Source organism: Cervus canadensis, chromosome 5, assembly GCF_019320065.1.
Source record: "Cervus canadensis isolate Bull #8, Minnesota chromosome 5, ASM1932006v1, whole genome shotgun sequence".
In the NCBI taxonomy this organism is placed as follows: Eukaryota; Metazoa; Chordata; class Mammalia; order Artiodactyla; family Cervidae; genus Cervus; species Cervus canadensis.
This window is the reverse complement of record NC_057390.1, coordinates 47,566,059-47,580,469: the sequence shown is the minus strand read 5'-3', so window position 1 is coordinate 47,580,469 and position 14,411 is coordinate 47,566,059. Positions and strand designations below refer to the sequence as shown.

The following is a 14,411-nucleotide window of genomic DNA, read 5'->3' as shown; positions in this document are numbered from 1 at the left end:
TACATCAACATGAATTAGCCATATGTATACATATATCCCTCCCTTCTTCCCTTTTCTAGAATCAATCTTTCTAATAGATATAAGATTATTCAGATTTTATAATTATGTGTCAGTTTTGGTAAACTGGGTTTTTCAAGGAATTTGTCTACTTTTATCCAAATTGTCAAATTAATTGGCAAAAAATTATTTCTAGTATCTTATTCTTTCTAATGTCTTCAGGATTTCTAGTGATGTCTACTTTTTTATTTTAATACTGGTTCTTTGTGTTTCCTTTTATGTTTGTTTGTTTGGTTTGAATGTGTAACAATTTGAATTGTCTTAAAAATTTTTTTTAAACCTCCTTTTGGCTTACTTACTTTTTTTATTGTACATTTGTTTTTTATTTCCTTGGCCTCTTTTATTCCTTCTTTCCTTTTACTTACTTTGGGTTTGATTTGATATTCTTTTTTAATCTCATGAGGTGAAAGTTTAGATCATTGATTTTCAGTCTTTCTTCTTTTTCTAACATATGAACTATAGACTATAAATTTACATTTAAGGACATCTTTAGCTGTGTTCTACCAGTTTTGATATACTACATCTAAAAATGTTTGCATACTATTGTGATTTCTTCATTGACTCATGGGCTATTTAGAAGGGTTTTACTTAATTTCCAAGCAGCTTGATTCCACCACAGTCACAGAAATTGTTCAGAATCAATTCAAATCTTTGAAATTTGTTGAGGCTTATTTTATGACCCAGCATGCAATGGGTTTTGATAAATTTCCTACAACTTTGCATTCCACTACTGTTATTGACTGTGCATCCTGCTTCCAGGAGAAGAAGGAGAAGGTCTGTCCAAACTCTAAGGTCCAGACTTGGAAGAAATGCACAGCACTTCATTTACATAATATGACAAGTCCATATTCCTATACCTACATGGCAAGGCCTAATGCAAAGGAGGATGGATAACAACTCTCAGACAGGGTTTTCCCCAACTAGTGTCCCACACAATCTCCAACCTAAGCAACTGCAGTTAGGAAAAGAGGGAGAGAGAGTCTTTATCTTTATCCATAGCTCAGGTAGAAAATTTAGATTACTCTTTTATGTTTCACCAATCACAACGGCAAAAGGGATGGAGCTTTCCTGTTGGACCAAGCCTGGATGTTCATTTTCCAATGCCTATAATGTACAGTGTTGATCCCACCAGAATCGCACAAAGTGGGTTCCAAGCATAAAAATGAGTCACAGATAAAGGATGCTGTGCAAAAACTAAAACAAACAAGATAATGTTCACTATAAAATGTAGGTAAGAAAAGGGAGAAAAGAAACGACTGGATTTAGACAGCCAGAGTCCTAATGAAATTTATGGCTGTGGAGCAGTAGAGAGAGAAGCCAGCTTGCAGGGGTGAGTGGGTGGTGCAGGAGGAGTGAGTGAGGAAGAAGGCTGAAAGTGGGTGTCACTGTCAAGATGACTGGCTGTGAATGGCACTTCCCTGGTGATCCAGTGGCTAAGACTCCATGCTCCCAATGCAGGGGCCATGGGTTCCAGCACTGGTCAAGGAACTAAGGGTTTGAATGTGGCAGCTGAAGATCTCGCATGCCGCAGTCAAATAAATATTTAAGATGACTGGCTGTGAAGAGAAGCAGTTACAATGTTTTCGCCTGAGTTTCCCCAAACGGTGGACCTGATAAAGGGATTGAGAGCAAGGAGTTTATTTGATATGTGATCCCAAGAGAGATGGGACAGTAAACCAGAAGGAAGGAATCCAACAAGAGAAGATGCATGAATGAACAGTTTACAGCTGTGGACAACTGGAGTGCTTCTGCTGATGACCTTGAATTAAGGTGTAGGAAGTATGCCTCCCCTCAGACTCAGTCACTGGAGGGGTGAGGAAGCCGGGGGACTACCTACCAACTCTCATTCCTCAGGGATGTCCGACTGCTGGGGGTGGGACTTGGGGGGTGAGGAAATGTAATCACCCCAGCCCTCCTGGTCCTGCTCCTGTTTCCCCGCTGAGCCAGCTTCTCACTGCCAGTGATGCCTCCAGGTAGTGGCCCAACTGGATGCGAACTAGGAGCGCGCTTTTACAATATGCTAAGTAAATACCGTGAGCAATGGGACAGCAGGTCCCGGATGCTCTTTCGCTGAAGAAGAGTAAGAGATGTGAGAGGCCTGGCTGATGTGGGTAATTTATAAGGAAGTCTAGGAACCTCTGACAGAAATCCTCTCTCCTTCCCTCAAATGCATCAAAAATTGTTTCCTAAAAGGAATTTAGAGTGAGATCAGGACTGAACGGACTTCAAAGTACCACCCTCCCCTCACTCCTAAGGAGAAATCGGTCTGAAGAAGGGAAAACGAGTGACCCATCGCTGGTAAGATCAGGGCAGATCCAGGGCTCCCCAGGGCCTGTATGCAGGGGACCAACAACCTTAGTCGCTCCATCGTGACCCTCTCTTTGCGACCCTACGGACTGTAGATCGCCAAGCTCTTCTGTCCACGGGATTTCCCAAGCAAGCCTGCTGGAGTGGGTTGCCATTTCCTTCTCCAGAGGATCTTGCCCACCCAGGAATTGAACCCCAGTCTCTTTTGTTTCCTGCATTGGCAGGTGGATTCTTTACCACTAAGCCGCCAGGGAAGCCCCATGTCAGTGACCTAAGGAATCTAAAGTCACCTCCAACCCACCCACGGCTGTGCGCCACCCAGGAGGTCTCAGAAAGTGTAAGGAGCATTCGCCCCAAAGGAAACCAGCAGCCACCGGAACGCTTCTGGTTCTCTGCGGTCTTTAAGCAGGAGAGTAAAAGGAGAGCATCGTAGACACAGTATGAAGCCTTAGAACTTGTTTCTAATCCATAAAATATCCCCTTGAAATAGCAGATGGAAAGCTACCTGCAAGCCCCCTCAAAAGTGATCCTCCGACACCGCCGAGTCCCCGCCCCTCGACAGTGACCCAGGGCTCGGGAGGACCGCCCCAGTTTCCGGTCCTCTCCAGGGCCCGCTCCCGCCGCCGCGCTCCCCCTCCTCCAGCCAGCCCCTGCACCCTCAGGCTCAGGGAGCCGGCCCGGGGAGGGTGCCGGGCGCGCCTATAGGTGCAAGCCTCAGGGCCGGCCGCACGGAATCACGGGGCGGAGGCGGGGCCGCGCCGGTGGTGGGAGTGGCCGCGCCAGGGATGAGCGGGACCGCGCCGGGGGTGGGCGCGGCGTCCGGGCTGCGCTCGGGGCTACAGCAGACGCGCAGGCGCCCGACAGCGGGCAGCCTTCGGGACCCGGGAGTCGCTGGGGGCGGGCGCGGGGGCGCGGTCGGAGCGTGCGGGGCGGGGCCGGAGCGGGGCGGGAGCGCGGCGGGAGCCCGGGATGGTCCCTAGCTGAGCCGCAGCCCGGCCGGCTGATCCCTGCGGCGGCTGCCGGGGCGGCCCGGGCGCGCGGCCTTTCGCCATGTACACCTTCGTGGTGCGCGACGAGAACAGCAGCGTCTACGCCGAGGTGTCCCGGCTGCTGCTCGCCACCGGCCACTGGAAGCGGCTGCGGCGGGACAACCCCAGGTTCAACCTGATGCTGGGAGAAAGGAACCGGCTGCCCTTCGGGAGACTGGGTGAGCGTCCCCGTTTTGCGCCCTCCTGCTCCCTCCCTTCCCCCGTAGGACGAGCGCTTTTGTTTTAAGGTCGGAAACCTTTTCCCCTCCGTCGTTCCTCGGTCAGATCGAAAACTGCATCCCTAGTGGGCCAAGCGCAGCGTTTTTCTTGCCTTCTTTTGCCCTCGATCGAATTTGGGGCGGGAGTGGCTGTGCGGGCCCCCGGGACGGCAGCTGCCTCCTGACAATGACCGGCCCCCGCAGCCCCCTCCCCCCGGCGGCGTCGGTTCTCCGGGGGCGGGGAGCCGAGGCCGCTTGTTCCCCGGATTCCCCAGGGCCCAACACCCCCAAATCTGGTAGGTCGGCTGGGCGGATCGCCGGGCGGCGCGAGGCTCTGCGAGCCGGGGACGGATGTCTGACTGGAGTCCTCTTGCATAGTTCCTCCTCCGAGGATTCCGCCCTGCCTACTTGGTCTCGGGAGGGGTGCTTGCGTGTGTTGAAAAAGCTCTGAGGATTGAGCTCCCCGAGTACTCAAACTGTCAGGGGATTTGGAAAAGACCTCTGAATTCCAAAACCTGTGAGCCCAGCCCGGCGAAGGGCGGACGGGTGTCTGATTTTGGACATTTCCTTAGACCACCAAAGAACACGTTTCCACAGTTTCGTGTTGAATGCAAATTTTTCGTGACACTGGATTCTCTGCCTGCTCTCTCCGAGGGAGTTCCGTTCGTGCCCATGGTTGCAGCAGGCAGCACCACATCTCCATATCCGCCTGTAGGAAGGGGCTGGGGAAGGAGAGGACCAGCGGCTCCTTTTTAGATGACGTAATCCAGAAGTTGTGCGGATCACTTCCTTTCACATCCCATTGACCTGAGCATAGTCTCACGGCCACTCCTCACTGCACAGTCATCCGAGAATTGCAGCCTCACTCGAGGTCGTCAGTGTGCCCTGCCAAAATTCCCCTGGGTTTGGGACCCCAACGTATTAACAAAGAATGGAAGGGGAGGATCAATAATAAGGAAAAGTCATCTCTGCTTTGGAGGGCGTCCCAGAGAGGGCAGTGTCCTACCTCCAGTAGAGGAGACCGTTTTTAGAAATAGGTGTGGTCAGAGGGTGGAGAGATGCAAGAGGCAAAGAATGAAAATAGCCATCTGGAATTGACTTGCCCTTGCTGAAGGCTTTCCTGGTGGCTCAGCAGTAAAGAATCCACCTGCCAATTCAGGAGACATGGGTTCGATCCCAAGATGGAGAAGATCCCCTGGAGAAGGAAATGGCAACCCCCTCCAGCATTCTTGCCTGGAGAATCCCATGGACAGGGAAGCCTGGCGGACTACAGTCCATGGGATCACAAAGAATCATACACAACTTAGTGACCAAACAACAACAGTAAGCCCTTGGTGAGCTTGCATGGAGAGCACAGTTGGGTGGGGGCCTGTAGAATTGTAATGATTTGAGCAATGAAGGGGGTTCACCCTATCCTTACTGAAATTTCATTAAAATGGCACCACGAACAACTTTTTATTCTTACACAAATTTCTAATGTATGATGGGAACTCCATGGAAGAGCTGATTCCAACCCCCAGAAATTCTGGAATACAGAGAATGTGCCTGGAGATTGCCTTTTGTTAAACTGTCTCCCCAGGAAGCCCTCAGCAAGAAGAATGCCTTCCCTGAAAGAAGAAGACCTGCTTATAGTTGAGAATGTTAAATTTCCTCCTTACTCTCTCTGCTTCCCTGCCTGACAGACTTTCTTCTTTGGACTGGGTGGTGCCTGGCTGAAAGAGCTGAGGTTGGAATCCTAAAATTAAAAACTGACAACACACTATCTGGAAAAAAAATAAAATAAAATAAAAACTGACAACAATCCTTCAATAAAAAATAAATAAATTAGAAAAAAAACACCAACTGATAACAGTGGCTCAGCGGTGGTGGAAGCAGGGGCCACCAGCACTGCTGTGGGGCTCAGCACTAGGATGTAGAAGCAGAATTCTAGGAGGTCCAAAACCTACACCGGTACCATGAAGTCAACAGTTGCTCAGTACACGTTTGGTTTGTATGAGAAAGCTGAGGGCTTCCTGCGGAGACAAGGGGCAATCTCCAGACACATTTTCTTATTCCAAGATTTCTGGGGGTTGGAATCAGTCCTTCGATGGAGTCCCCATCATACATCAGAAACTTGTATAACATTAACTCCCAAGCATCCTGATTGGGAGTTTGACATTAACAGATGCAAACTATTCTATATATGTATAACTGAATCACTTTGCTGTATAACCAGAAATAACAACTGTGTGCATGGGCGCTAAATCTCTTCAGTTGTGTCCAACTCTTTGCAGCCCTACGGACTGTTGCCCACCAGGCTCCTCTGTCCATGACATTCTCCAGGCAAGAATACTGGACTGGTTTGCAGTGTCCTCTCCAGGGGATCATCCCTACCAAGGGATGGAACCTGCGACTCCTGCATTGTAGGTGGATTCTTTACCACTAAGTCACCAGGGAAGCCCCAGTTCAACTCTAGTCCCATATAAAATAAAAATTAAAAAAAGAAATTCTAAAAAGAATGTCAGCCAAAAAAAAACACCGAACACTTATACTTCAATAAAAAAAATTTAAAGATTAGCTTCTTAAAAACAAGCAGAAAAAAAAAAAGCAAAACAGCATCCCACAGCCAGGTGGTTATATGACATCAATGTTAGGGATATTTACCTTTTGTACACAGTGCAAAACCCAAGGAGATGGCCCAGCCGGATAAAGGCCCAAGAATGCTAGTGCCATGGAGATGAGAAAGTGGGCAGTTTAGGTGTGAACCAGTCCACCTGTTTTAGGGAGATAATAAGAGCTAGTTAGCACCTGAAACTTCTTATTTGGTTATATGCTGTCCTCAGATGAATTATTCTTACCTCTGGCATCTTCAATTCAAACTCCCTTTGTTTCATTCTACTTTTGTGTGGCTGAAAACTCAGTGCATTTTGTTAGGATGTTAAATATACATTGAGGCTTTTGTAGAGATTATCATACTGCGTGAAATAAGTCACACAGAGAAAGACAAATATGTATCACATATATGTGGAATCGAAAAAATATAGTACAAATGAATTTATTTACAGAACAGAAACTGACTCACAGACATAGAAAAGAAACTTACAGTTACCAGAGGGGAGGGAGGGGACGGGAAAAATTAGGCCTATGAGATTAACCAATTCACACTACTATATAGAAAATAGATGAAAAAGAAGGATTTATTGTATAGCACAGGGAATTATATTCAATATCTTGTAATGGATATGATTATTAAATACAGTGGAAAAGAATCTGAAATTCTTTTAGCCCAAGAAGATAGAGTGGGAAAAACCTATAAATAAAGAAGAAAACTATTTGTACTTAAAAAAAAGAAAGAATCTGAAATATATATAGAGAGATACATGTATAACTTAATCACTGCTGTACATCCGAAACTAATACAATATTGTAAATCAACTACTTTGATAAAAAAAATTGTAATTGAGGCTTTTGTTTTTATTTGTATCCTTCTGCTTTAGTTTTATAGAGGAGGGGGGCATGCAGTGCAACCTACTGAAAATGAGTTTCCCAGTGGGAGTATGCACAGAAGAGTATTCTCAGGGCTTCTGAATTTATAGACATGACCTCTCCACCATCCCCCCTCAGCTAGCTAATGGCTCCCCTAGAAGCTTGCAGAGGTAGACATGCTTGAGAACAGCAGGATCTTAGTTCTACTGCCTTCCTCGATGGCTGTAGAGAGCAAGGATAGCAACATCAGAAGTTTGACCACTTAAGTTTTTACTGTATCAGTTCAGTTCAGTTCAGTCACTCAGTCATGTCCGACTCTTTGCGACCCCATGAATCGCAGCACGCCAGGCCTCCCTGTCCATCACCAACTCCCGTTTACCCAAAGTCATGCCCATCGAGTCGGTGATGCCAGAGATTATTAAATCCATGTGTTAAGCCACAAGTGGGGTACAGTGGGGATCCAGGAGAGGCAAAATAGAAATTACTGGTTCACACTAGGAACAAAGGCAGCAGTAGTCTTCGGCAGACCTTTGATACTGGTATAATCTCCACTCTGGGGAGGGTGAGAATTGCCAGCCGAAAGCCGAGCAAAGGGGCGTTGAGGTGCAGGGCAACAGAATCGCTCCCTTTCCAACACCCAGTCTGATAATGGGGGAAAGACGAGCTAAGCATGACACGCTGCTCTCTGTCCTGTATGTGGGTGCTGACATTGTTTTCCATCGGAGAAATGGTCTGTTTCCTTTCTGAACCTCCTCTTTGCTTCACAGGTCATGAGCCTGGGCTGATGCAGTTGGTGAATTACTACAGAGGGGCCGACAAACTGTGTCGCAAAGCATCTTTAGTGAAGTAAGTGTTCTTTAAGACCCAGTGTTTTCCATTGTCACCTAAACGTGAGCTTTCATCCTAAAGCATTTAAGCAGAATGTGGAGTTGTCTTTTAAGAGTGAAAATACTTTCATTTAGAAAGCAATCAAAGGTCAGTTTTGGTGTGTGTGTGTGTGTGTTGCCACATTGCCCGAATCTTAGTTCCCTGACGAGGGATCGAACCTGTGACTCCTGCATTGGAAGTTAGGAGTCTTAACCACTGGACTGCCAGGGAAGTCCCCAAATAGTAGTTTTGATTGTTATCCAAACTTTGCTGTATATGTCTGGTAAAGCCTGTCTGTCTCTTACATGAGGGGCTTCCCTGGTGGCTCAGTGGTAAAAAAAAAAAAAAATCTACCTGCTAATCCACAGGTTCGATCCCTGGGTCTGGAATATCCCCCCAGAATGGCAACCACTCCAGTATTCTTGCCTGGAGAATCCCATGGACAGAGGAGCCTGGCGGGCTACAGTCCATGGGGTCGCAAAGAGTCGGACACTACTTGGCGACTCAACAACAACAACTCTTGGGTGAGGATCCCTTGAAGCAGAGCCTGAGACAGGGCTTTTCATGGCAGTGATTAATGAGGAGAGGGCTCGCAGGAGAAACTCATTGAGAACCAGGGAAGCTGGGGAAGCAGCCAAGCAAAGAGGTGGTTTCAGCTGAAATCTCAACTCAGCCTGATTCCATGGAAATTGGGAGCAAACGGTCCCTTGATAGTCTAGACTCTGATGTTGGTCAGCCACTGGCTATGGGAGGACGCACCTTCCCAGCATTTCTAGGCAGCAGCTGGTCCCTGGAGAAGGGGTGCACATAAGCTTATAGCAATAAACTCGCAGCAGCCAGGGGCCCCTCAGTAGGGACACCTGGGGAGAATATACCAGTATCTACCACACTACCCATCTCTGAGCAGTTCACTTATGGCTTACTGCCAAAATAACAGCATCATGGGACTTCCCTGGTGATCCAGTGGTTAAGACACAAAGAGTCAGTCACTCTTTGTGACCCCATGGACTGTAGCCTGCCAGGCTCCTCTGTCCATGGGATTCTCCAGGCAAGAATACTGGAGTGGGTTGCCATTTCCTCCTCAATGCAGGGAGCATGAGTTCCATCCCTGGTCGGGGAACTAAGATCTCACATGCCTTGCGGTGTGACAGAACAAAAAAAGAAGAGCAGTGTCATAAGGTGGAAGGGAGCAGCCTGATCCAGTGATTAAGATCTAGGATCAGCAGCTTGGGTTTTAATTTCAACTCTTCTTAACAGCTTGGGCAAATTTTCTGATCCCTCTAAGCCTCAGTGCATCCTTCACAAAGAGGTTGTAATGCACATAATGTCTGTAACAGTGGCACAGAGTGAGCATCTGACTCTATGCCTTAGTTTCCTTTTCTGTAAAATGAGGATATTAATAGCAACTACCTCGGGGTTGTTGTAAGGATTAGTTGAATTAATTTATGTAAAGTCTTGGACTCATGCGAGGGTCAGAGTCCATACTGTATAAATGAAAGAGGGATGGGGCCCCTCAAATCAGGTCTCCAGGATTGCCTGTACGGTGACTGGTGTGAATGCGTATGTAGCCAAACACATCACTTAGGTAAGACACTAGAAGGCGTGACTCAATGAAAATACTCTTTTCCCCAATCATACTGCTTTCCAGGCTCTAAATATTTACTGACTTGTGTTGTTAGGAGTATTTCCACCTCTTGGCTCAGACTCACTGCCCTCAGTAATTTATGTATCCACGTCTCTCTGTGATGGATTTTCATGATTTATCAGCTACTCCTAAAGGAGAACAAAGCTTCATAAAGTCTTCTTTTTACATATTTACATATTTATTTGTTTTTTAACGTTTATTTACTTGACTGCATCAGATCTTAGTTGTGACATGGAATCTTTGTTGCCTTATGCAAGGTCTTTAGCTGTAGCGCATGAATTCTCTAGTTGTGGTGTGCAGGCTTAGCTATTCCACAGCCTTTGGAGTCTTAGTTCCCTGACCAGGGATCAAACCCATGTCCCCTGCATTGCAGGGTGGATTCTTAACCACTGGACCACCAGAGAAGTCCCCTTATTTACATATTTAGAAGTCAGAAGTTTGTTTCATAAGAACTAGGAGTAGAAGTGGGATTATTTATTGAGGTTATTCATTTAGATATTTTGATAAAGTGCTTGTTCATTCTATGATTTTTTTCCTAAAGATAAAGGTAGGATTTTTTTTCAGTAAAAAGCAGAGGATACTGTGAAAAGTAATGTTCTCTATATTTGCATACTTGGCAGCTAAGATAAGATGGAGAGAGTTCAGAGCTAGAGGCATGAGTAGATCTGAGTAAGTGTCTGGATCTCTGTGACCTTGGTCAGTGCCACTCAGAATCCCCGTGTCCCATCTGTGGGGATGTCGGGGATCATGCCCACTCTTTGCCTGCCCATGGCATGTGATGTGGTCTGTTATGGCACCCTATACATGGCGATGTGACTTACACGGGCTGGGGGTTATCATCCTCTAAGCTCCCTTCATTCTCTCAGGTGTCCTGTGAAGGATTGCGGTCATTCCCTTTGTCCCATAGTTTATATGGCTCAAAGTGAAAGTAAAAAGTGTTAGTCGCTCAGTCGTGTCCAACTCTTCGCGACTCTGTGGACTGTAGCCCACCAGGCTCCTCTCAGTGGGATTCTCCAGGCAGGATACTGGAGTGGGTTGCCATGCCCTTCTCCGGGGGATCTTCCTGACCCAGGGGTTGAACCCAGGTTCCCTGTGTTGCTGGCAGATTCAAAATAAAGTAAATAGAGTGCTAGCTGCATGTGTCACTTTACATTGCCTAGTAGCCCCATTAAAATGAGTACAAAGAAGGCTTCCCTGGTGGCTCAGTGGTAAAGAATCTGCCTGCCAATGCAGGGGACTCGATTTCCGTCCCTGGTGTAAGATCCCACGGGCCTCAGAACAACTAAGCCCATGTACTAGAGCTACTGAGCCTGTGCCCTAGAGCTTGGGAGTCACAACTACTGAGCCCACAGGCCCTATAGCCCGGGCTCTGCAACAAGAGAAGCTACCACAATGAGAAGCCTGCGCACCACAGCTAGAGAGTAGCCTCCACTCGCCACAACTAGGGAGAAACCCGTGCAGTAATGAAGCCCCAGACAGCCCAAAAAATTAATTAATTAATTTTTAAAAATGAGTACAAAGACATTGTACAATTTATTTTAGTAATATATTTTATTTAACCAAATAATTCTAAAACATCAGTTTGACATGTAATTAATATAAAAAACAACTAATGAGATATGTTATTTTTGTATTCAAGTCTTCAAAATCTGGTGTGTATTTTATATTTATATTTATCTAAACTCAAACATTAAATTTCCATTGGTGTACTTCCCAGGAGGTGTAGTGGTTAAGACTCTGCTCTTTGACTGCAAGGGGGCACAGATTTGATCCCTGTTTGGGAATTAAGATTCTGCATGCCTTGGGTGTGGGGAAAAAAAAAGAAAGAAAGACACATGCAGCATGGATATAGGTGAAAAAATATAAATCACAAGGCCATTTTTTATCTTTGACTATTGAATGAACTAATAATTAAAAAGAATGATTTGGTAAGCATTCCTCTTATTTTAAGAGAATGTGAATTGGAGTTAACAGTACAAGAATCCTGGTAAAATTCTTCTCTCTCTCACTCAGGGGCATTGGTAAAGAACACAGGATGATTAAATTCATCATCTTGTGTTTCTTCCATTCTTCATTGTATCATTTGCAAGTATGTATTGAACCATTTTAACAATTTATCCATACTGAGTACAAATGTTTTCAGTATGTGTCGATATGTATCATGCAGTAAAATATAGCAATAAAGAAAAAAAAAACAACAACAACCAAGCAATCATCAGTTTATTAAATCCCAGTAAATCCAGACTTTAACCCAGGTTAGCTGAAGTAATGTCTGTCATGATAGAAACTATTTTTTCACATGTAGATGAAATTCTTCTGACAAATGTAAAAGATTAGAAAGTATCTTTACCATGTGTTTATATTTTAGGCTGCAATTTGACAATATTTTTTCATATATTTGGAAATCTTTTGAGGCAAAACATACAAATTATTAATTGGGCAGCTTCTGTCACCCAACTCATCTAACGCTAAGGAAAAATATTTCAAATTTTTCAAATTTTGATTGAATCTTTGATATTGTTAGAAATGCTTTGTACTCTCTGGGCAGTTATTGATGGCTTAACTAAAGACCATCCACTTTTTGTAAAATATTTTTTTAGGCTTTCCTCAAAATTCTTTTACTGCATTTCCATCTAAAACGATACTGTTTTTTTATGTAAGAATCCAAGCCATTTCATAGCTGAACAAAGTTACAAACCCAGATCCTATTAAAAATGTGTTTAAAGTTTTTTTCTGTTGAATTTTTAATCTGATTTTAGCCACTAATTTCATTGTTTGATTTTTGACTGTTGAGAGGTAAACACTTACCAAATTCCTTATGTTTCTTGAAAATGTCCCCTTTATACAACAAACTTCATTTTTTCTTCCACAGCAGATTTTAATTGCCATCCATGTTGAAATTTGTGACACACATTGAATGTCTTCTAGTGCTTATTTTTCCTTTATTATGTAGTTATAGCTCTAGCTTCTGCATCTCTGCTCAGTTTTGAATCAGTAGTATACCTTTGTTTTAAATTGAAGAACTTGTCCATACACATTTTTTTTTATTTAAAAAAAATTATGCTTGTTTACCAATTATGATTACCTAGCTATTACTAGGGCTTCCCAGGTGGCTTAGTAGTAAAGAAACACCTGCAGGAAATAATAGGTTCAATCCCTGGTTCAGGAAAATCCCCTGAAGAAGGAAATGACAACCCACTCCAGTATTCTTGCCTGGGAAATTTCACGGATAGAGGAACCTAGAGGGCCACAGTCCATGGGGTCATAAGGAGCTGAACACAACTTATTGAGTAAACAACAACAACAAAGCTATTACTATAACTTGTGCTATGAGCATAATAAGCATGTTATAATGTTTCATCAGTGCCTGGAAAACAATTCGCATGAATCCATCTATTGTCCACAAAGAGAACAGTGATGCTTTTATGTTTTATGTTTAATACTAGAAGCAGCGTGTGCCCCCGACACACAGGCCACCCTCCAACAACAGCATCTTAGGTCACCCAGTGGTTAAAGGGAAACATCATCTTGCCAAAACAGTACTGTTGTGCTTCATGGAAACATATCTTACAATGCTTCAACTTTTAAATTAAAACTAGACACAATTGGAAATTGGGTTCCTGAGTTGCATTGGCCACTTTTCAAGCGCTGCGAAGCACTTGAAAGTTCCATGTGGCTCATGGCCACCATATTGGACAGTGCAGATAGAGCCGAATGATCTGTGAGAAGAATGTATGGTTTTGTTTTTGTTTTTGTTTTTTGGTTATTTTGAGTTCTTTAAGTTAAATTCCATTGCCTCTGACTTAAAGTGAAAGTGAAAGTCACTCAGTCGTGTCTGACTCTTTGCGACCCCTATAGTCCATGGAATTTTCCAGGCCAGAATACTGGAGTGGGTAGCCTTTCCCTTCTCCAGGGGATCTTCCCAACCTAGGGATCAAACCCAAGTCTCCCACATTGCAGGCGGATTCTTCACCAGCTGAGCCACAAAGGAAGCCCAAGAATACTGGAGTCGGTAGCCTGTCCCTTCTGCAGCAGATCTTCCCGACCCAGGAATTGAACCAGGGTCTCCTGCATTGCAGGTGGATTCCTTACTAACTGAGCTATCAGAGAAGAGCTTTATTTAAAAATCTAAATTTATAGCTTCTTTTCATTATTTCTGCTGTTGGCTCGCAGACTGAGTTTTGCTGATTACAGACCAGGCTCTGCCGTTTCTGTTTTAGAGAGACAAAGAAGTTCAGCTCAGGGGACACTTGTGAGTGTCTTTGGCTAGGTTCTTCCCTCCTCTGATTCCTGGGGACCAAGAATGGGTTTAGAGTTAGGACTTGGGAACGATTCAGAGCTTGCATCCTACCTGTTCCTCACTACCTTTATGATGTTGGGAAATTCATTTCTTTGTGACCCAGTACCTCATCCATGAAAGGTGATGCTGGTGCCTCCCCCTAGAGATCTCATTGGGAAGGAGATGCCGAGGGAAGCCCTTGTGTGTATTAAGTGCCTGATTTTATATCCCCCTTGTTATGTTATTTGGGAGGCAGGAGATGTGTTTAGTTATGACCACCAGAGTCCTGTGTTCCATCAGAAAGACTCTTCCTGGGAATTCCCTGGCAGTCCAGTGATACAGGTTCAATCCCTGGTCTGGGAACTAAGATCCTGCAAGCTACATGGGGCTGCCCCTCCCCTCACCAAAAAAAGATTCTTCTTACTCTGCCACTGTAACCAGGCTGAGCTAAAAGCAAGAAGTAAAAGACTAAAATAAATCTTTAGATAATTCAAATTCCAGAGTATTAGGCTTTTCTCTCCAGAGTTGGGCCAAGGTAGTATTTT

At 44.9% G+C, this 14,411-nt stretch overlaps 1 protein-coding gene across 1 annotated transcript in view; it reads left to right on the top strand.

Annotated features, from left to right (window-relative positions):
* Positions 1–3,234: 3,234 nt before the first annotated feature.
* The window catches only part of TTL (tubulin tyrosine ligase), a 34,232-nt gene continuing 23,055 nt past the window's right edge, over positions 3,235–14,411 (top strand). Inside the window, exons 1-2 of the mRNA XM_043468811.1 lie at positions 3,235–3,571; positions 7,843–7,921. Of these exons, the coding sequence (XP_043324746.1) occupies positions 3,415–3,571; positions 7,843–7,921 (236 nt within the window). The 5' untranslated portion in view covers positions 3,235–3,414. The remainder of the gene's footprint in view (positions 3,572–7,842; positions 7,922–14,411) is intronic.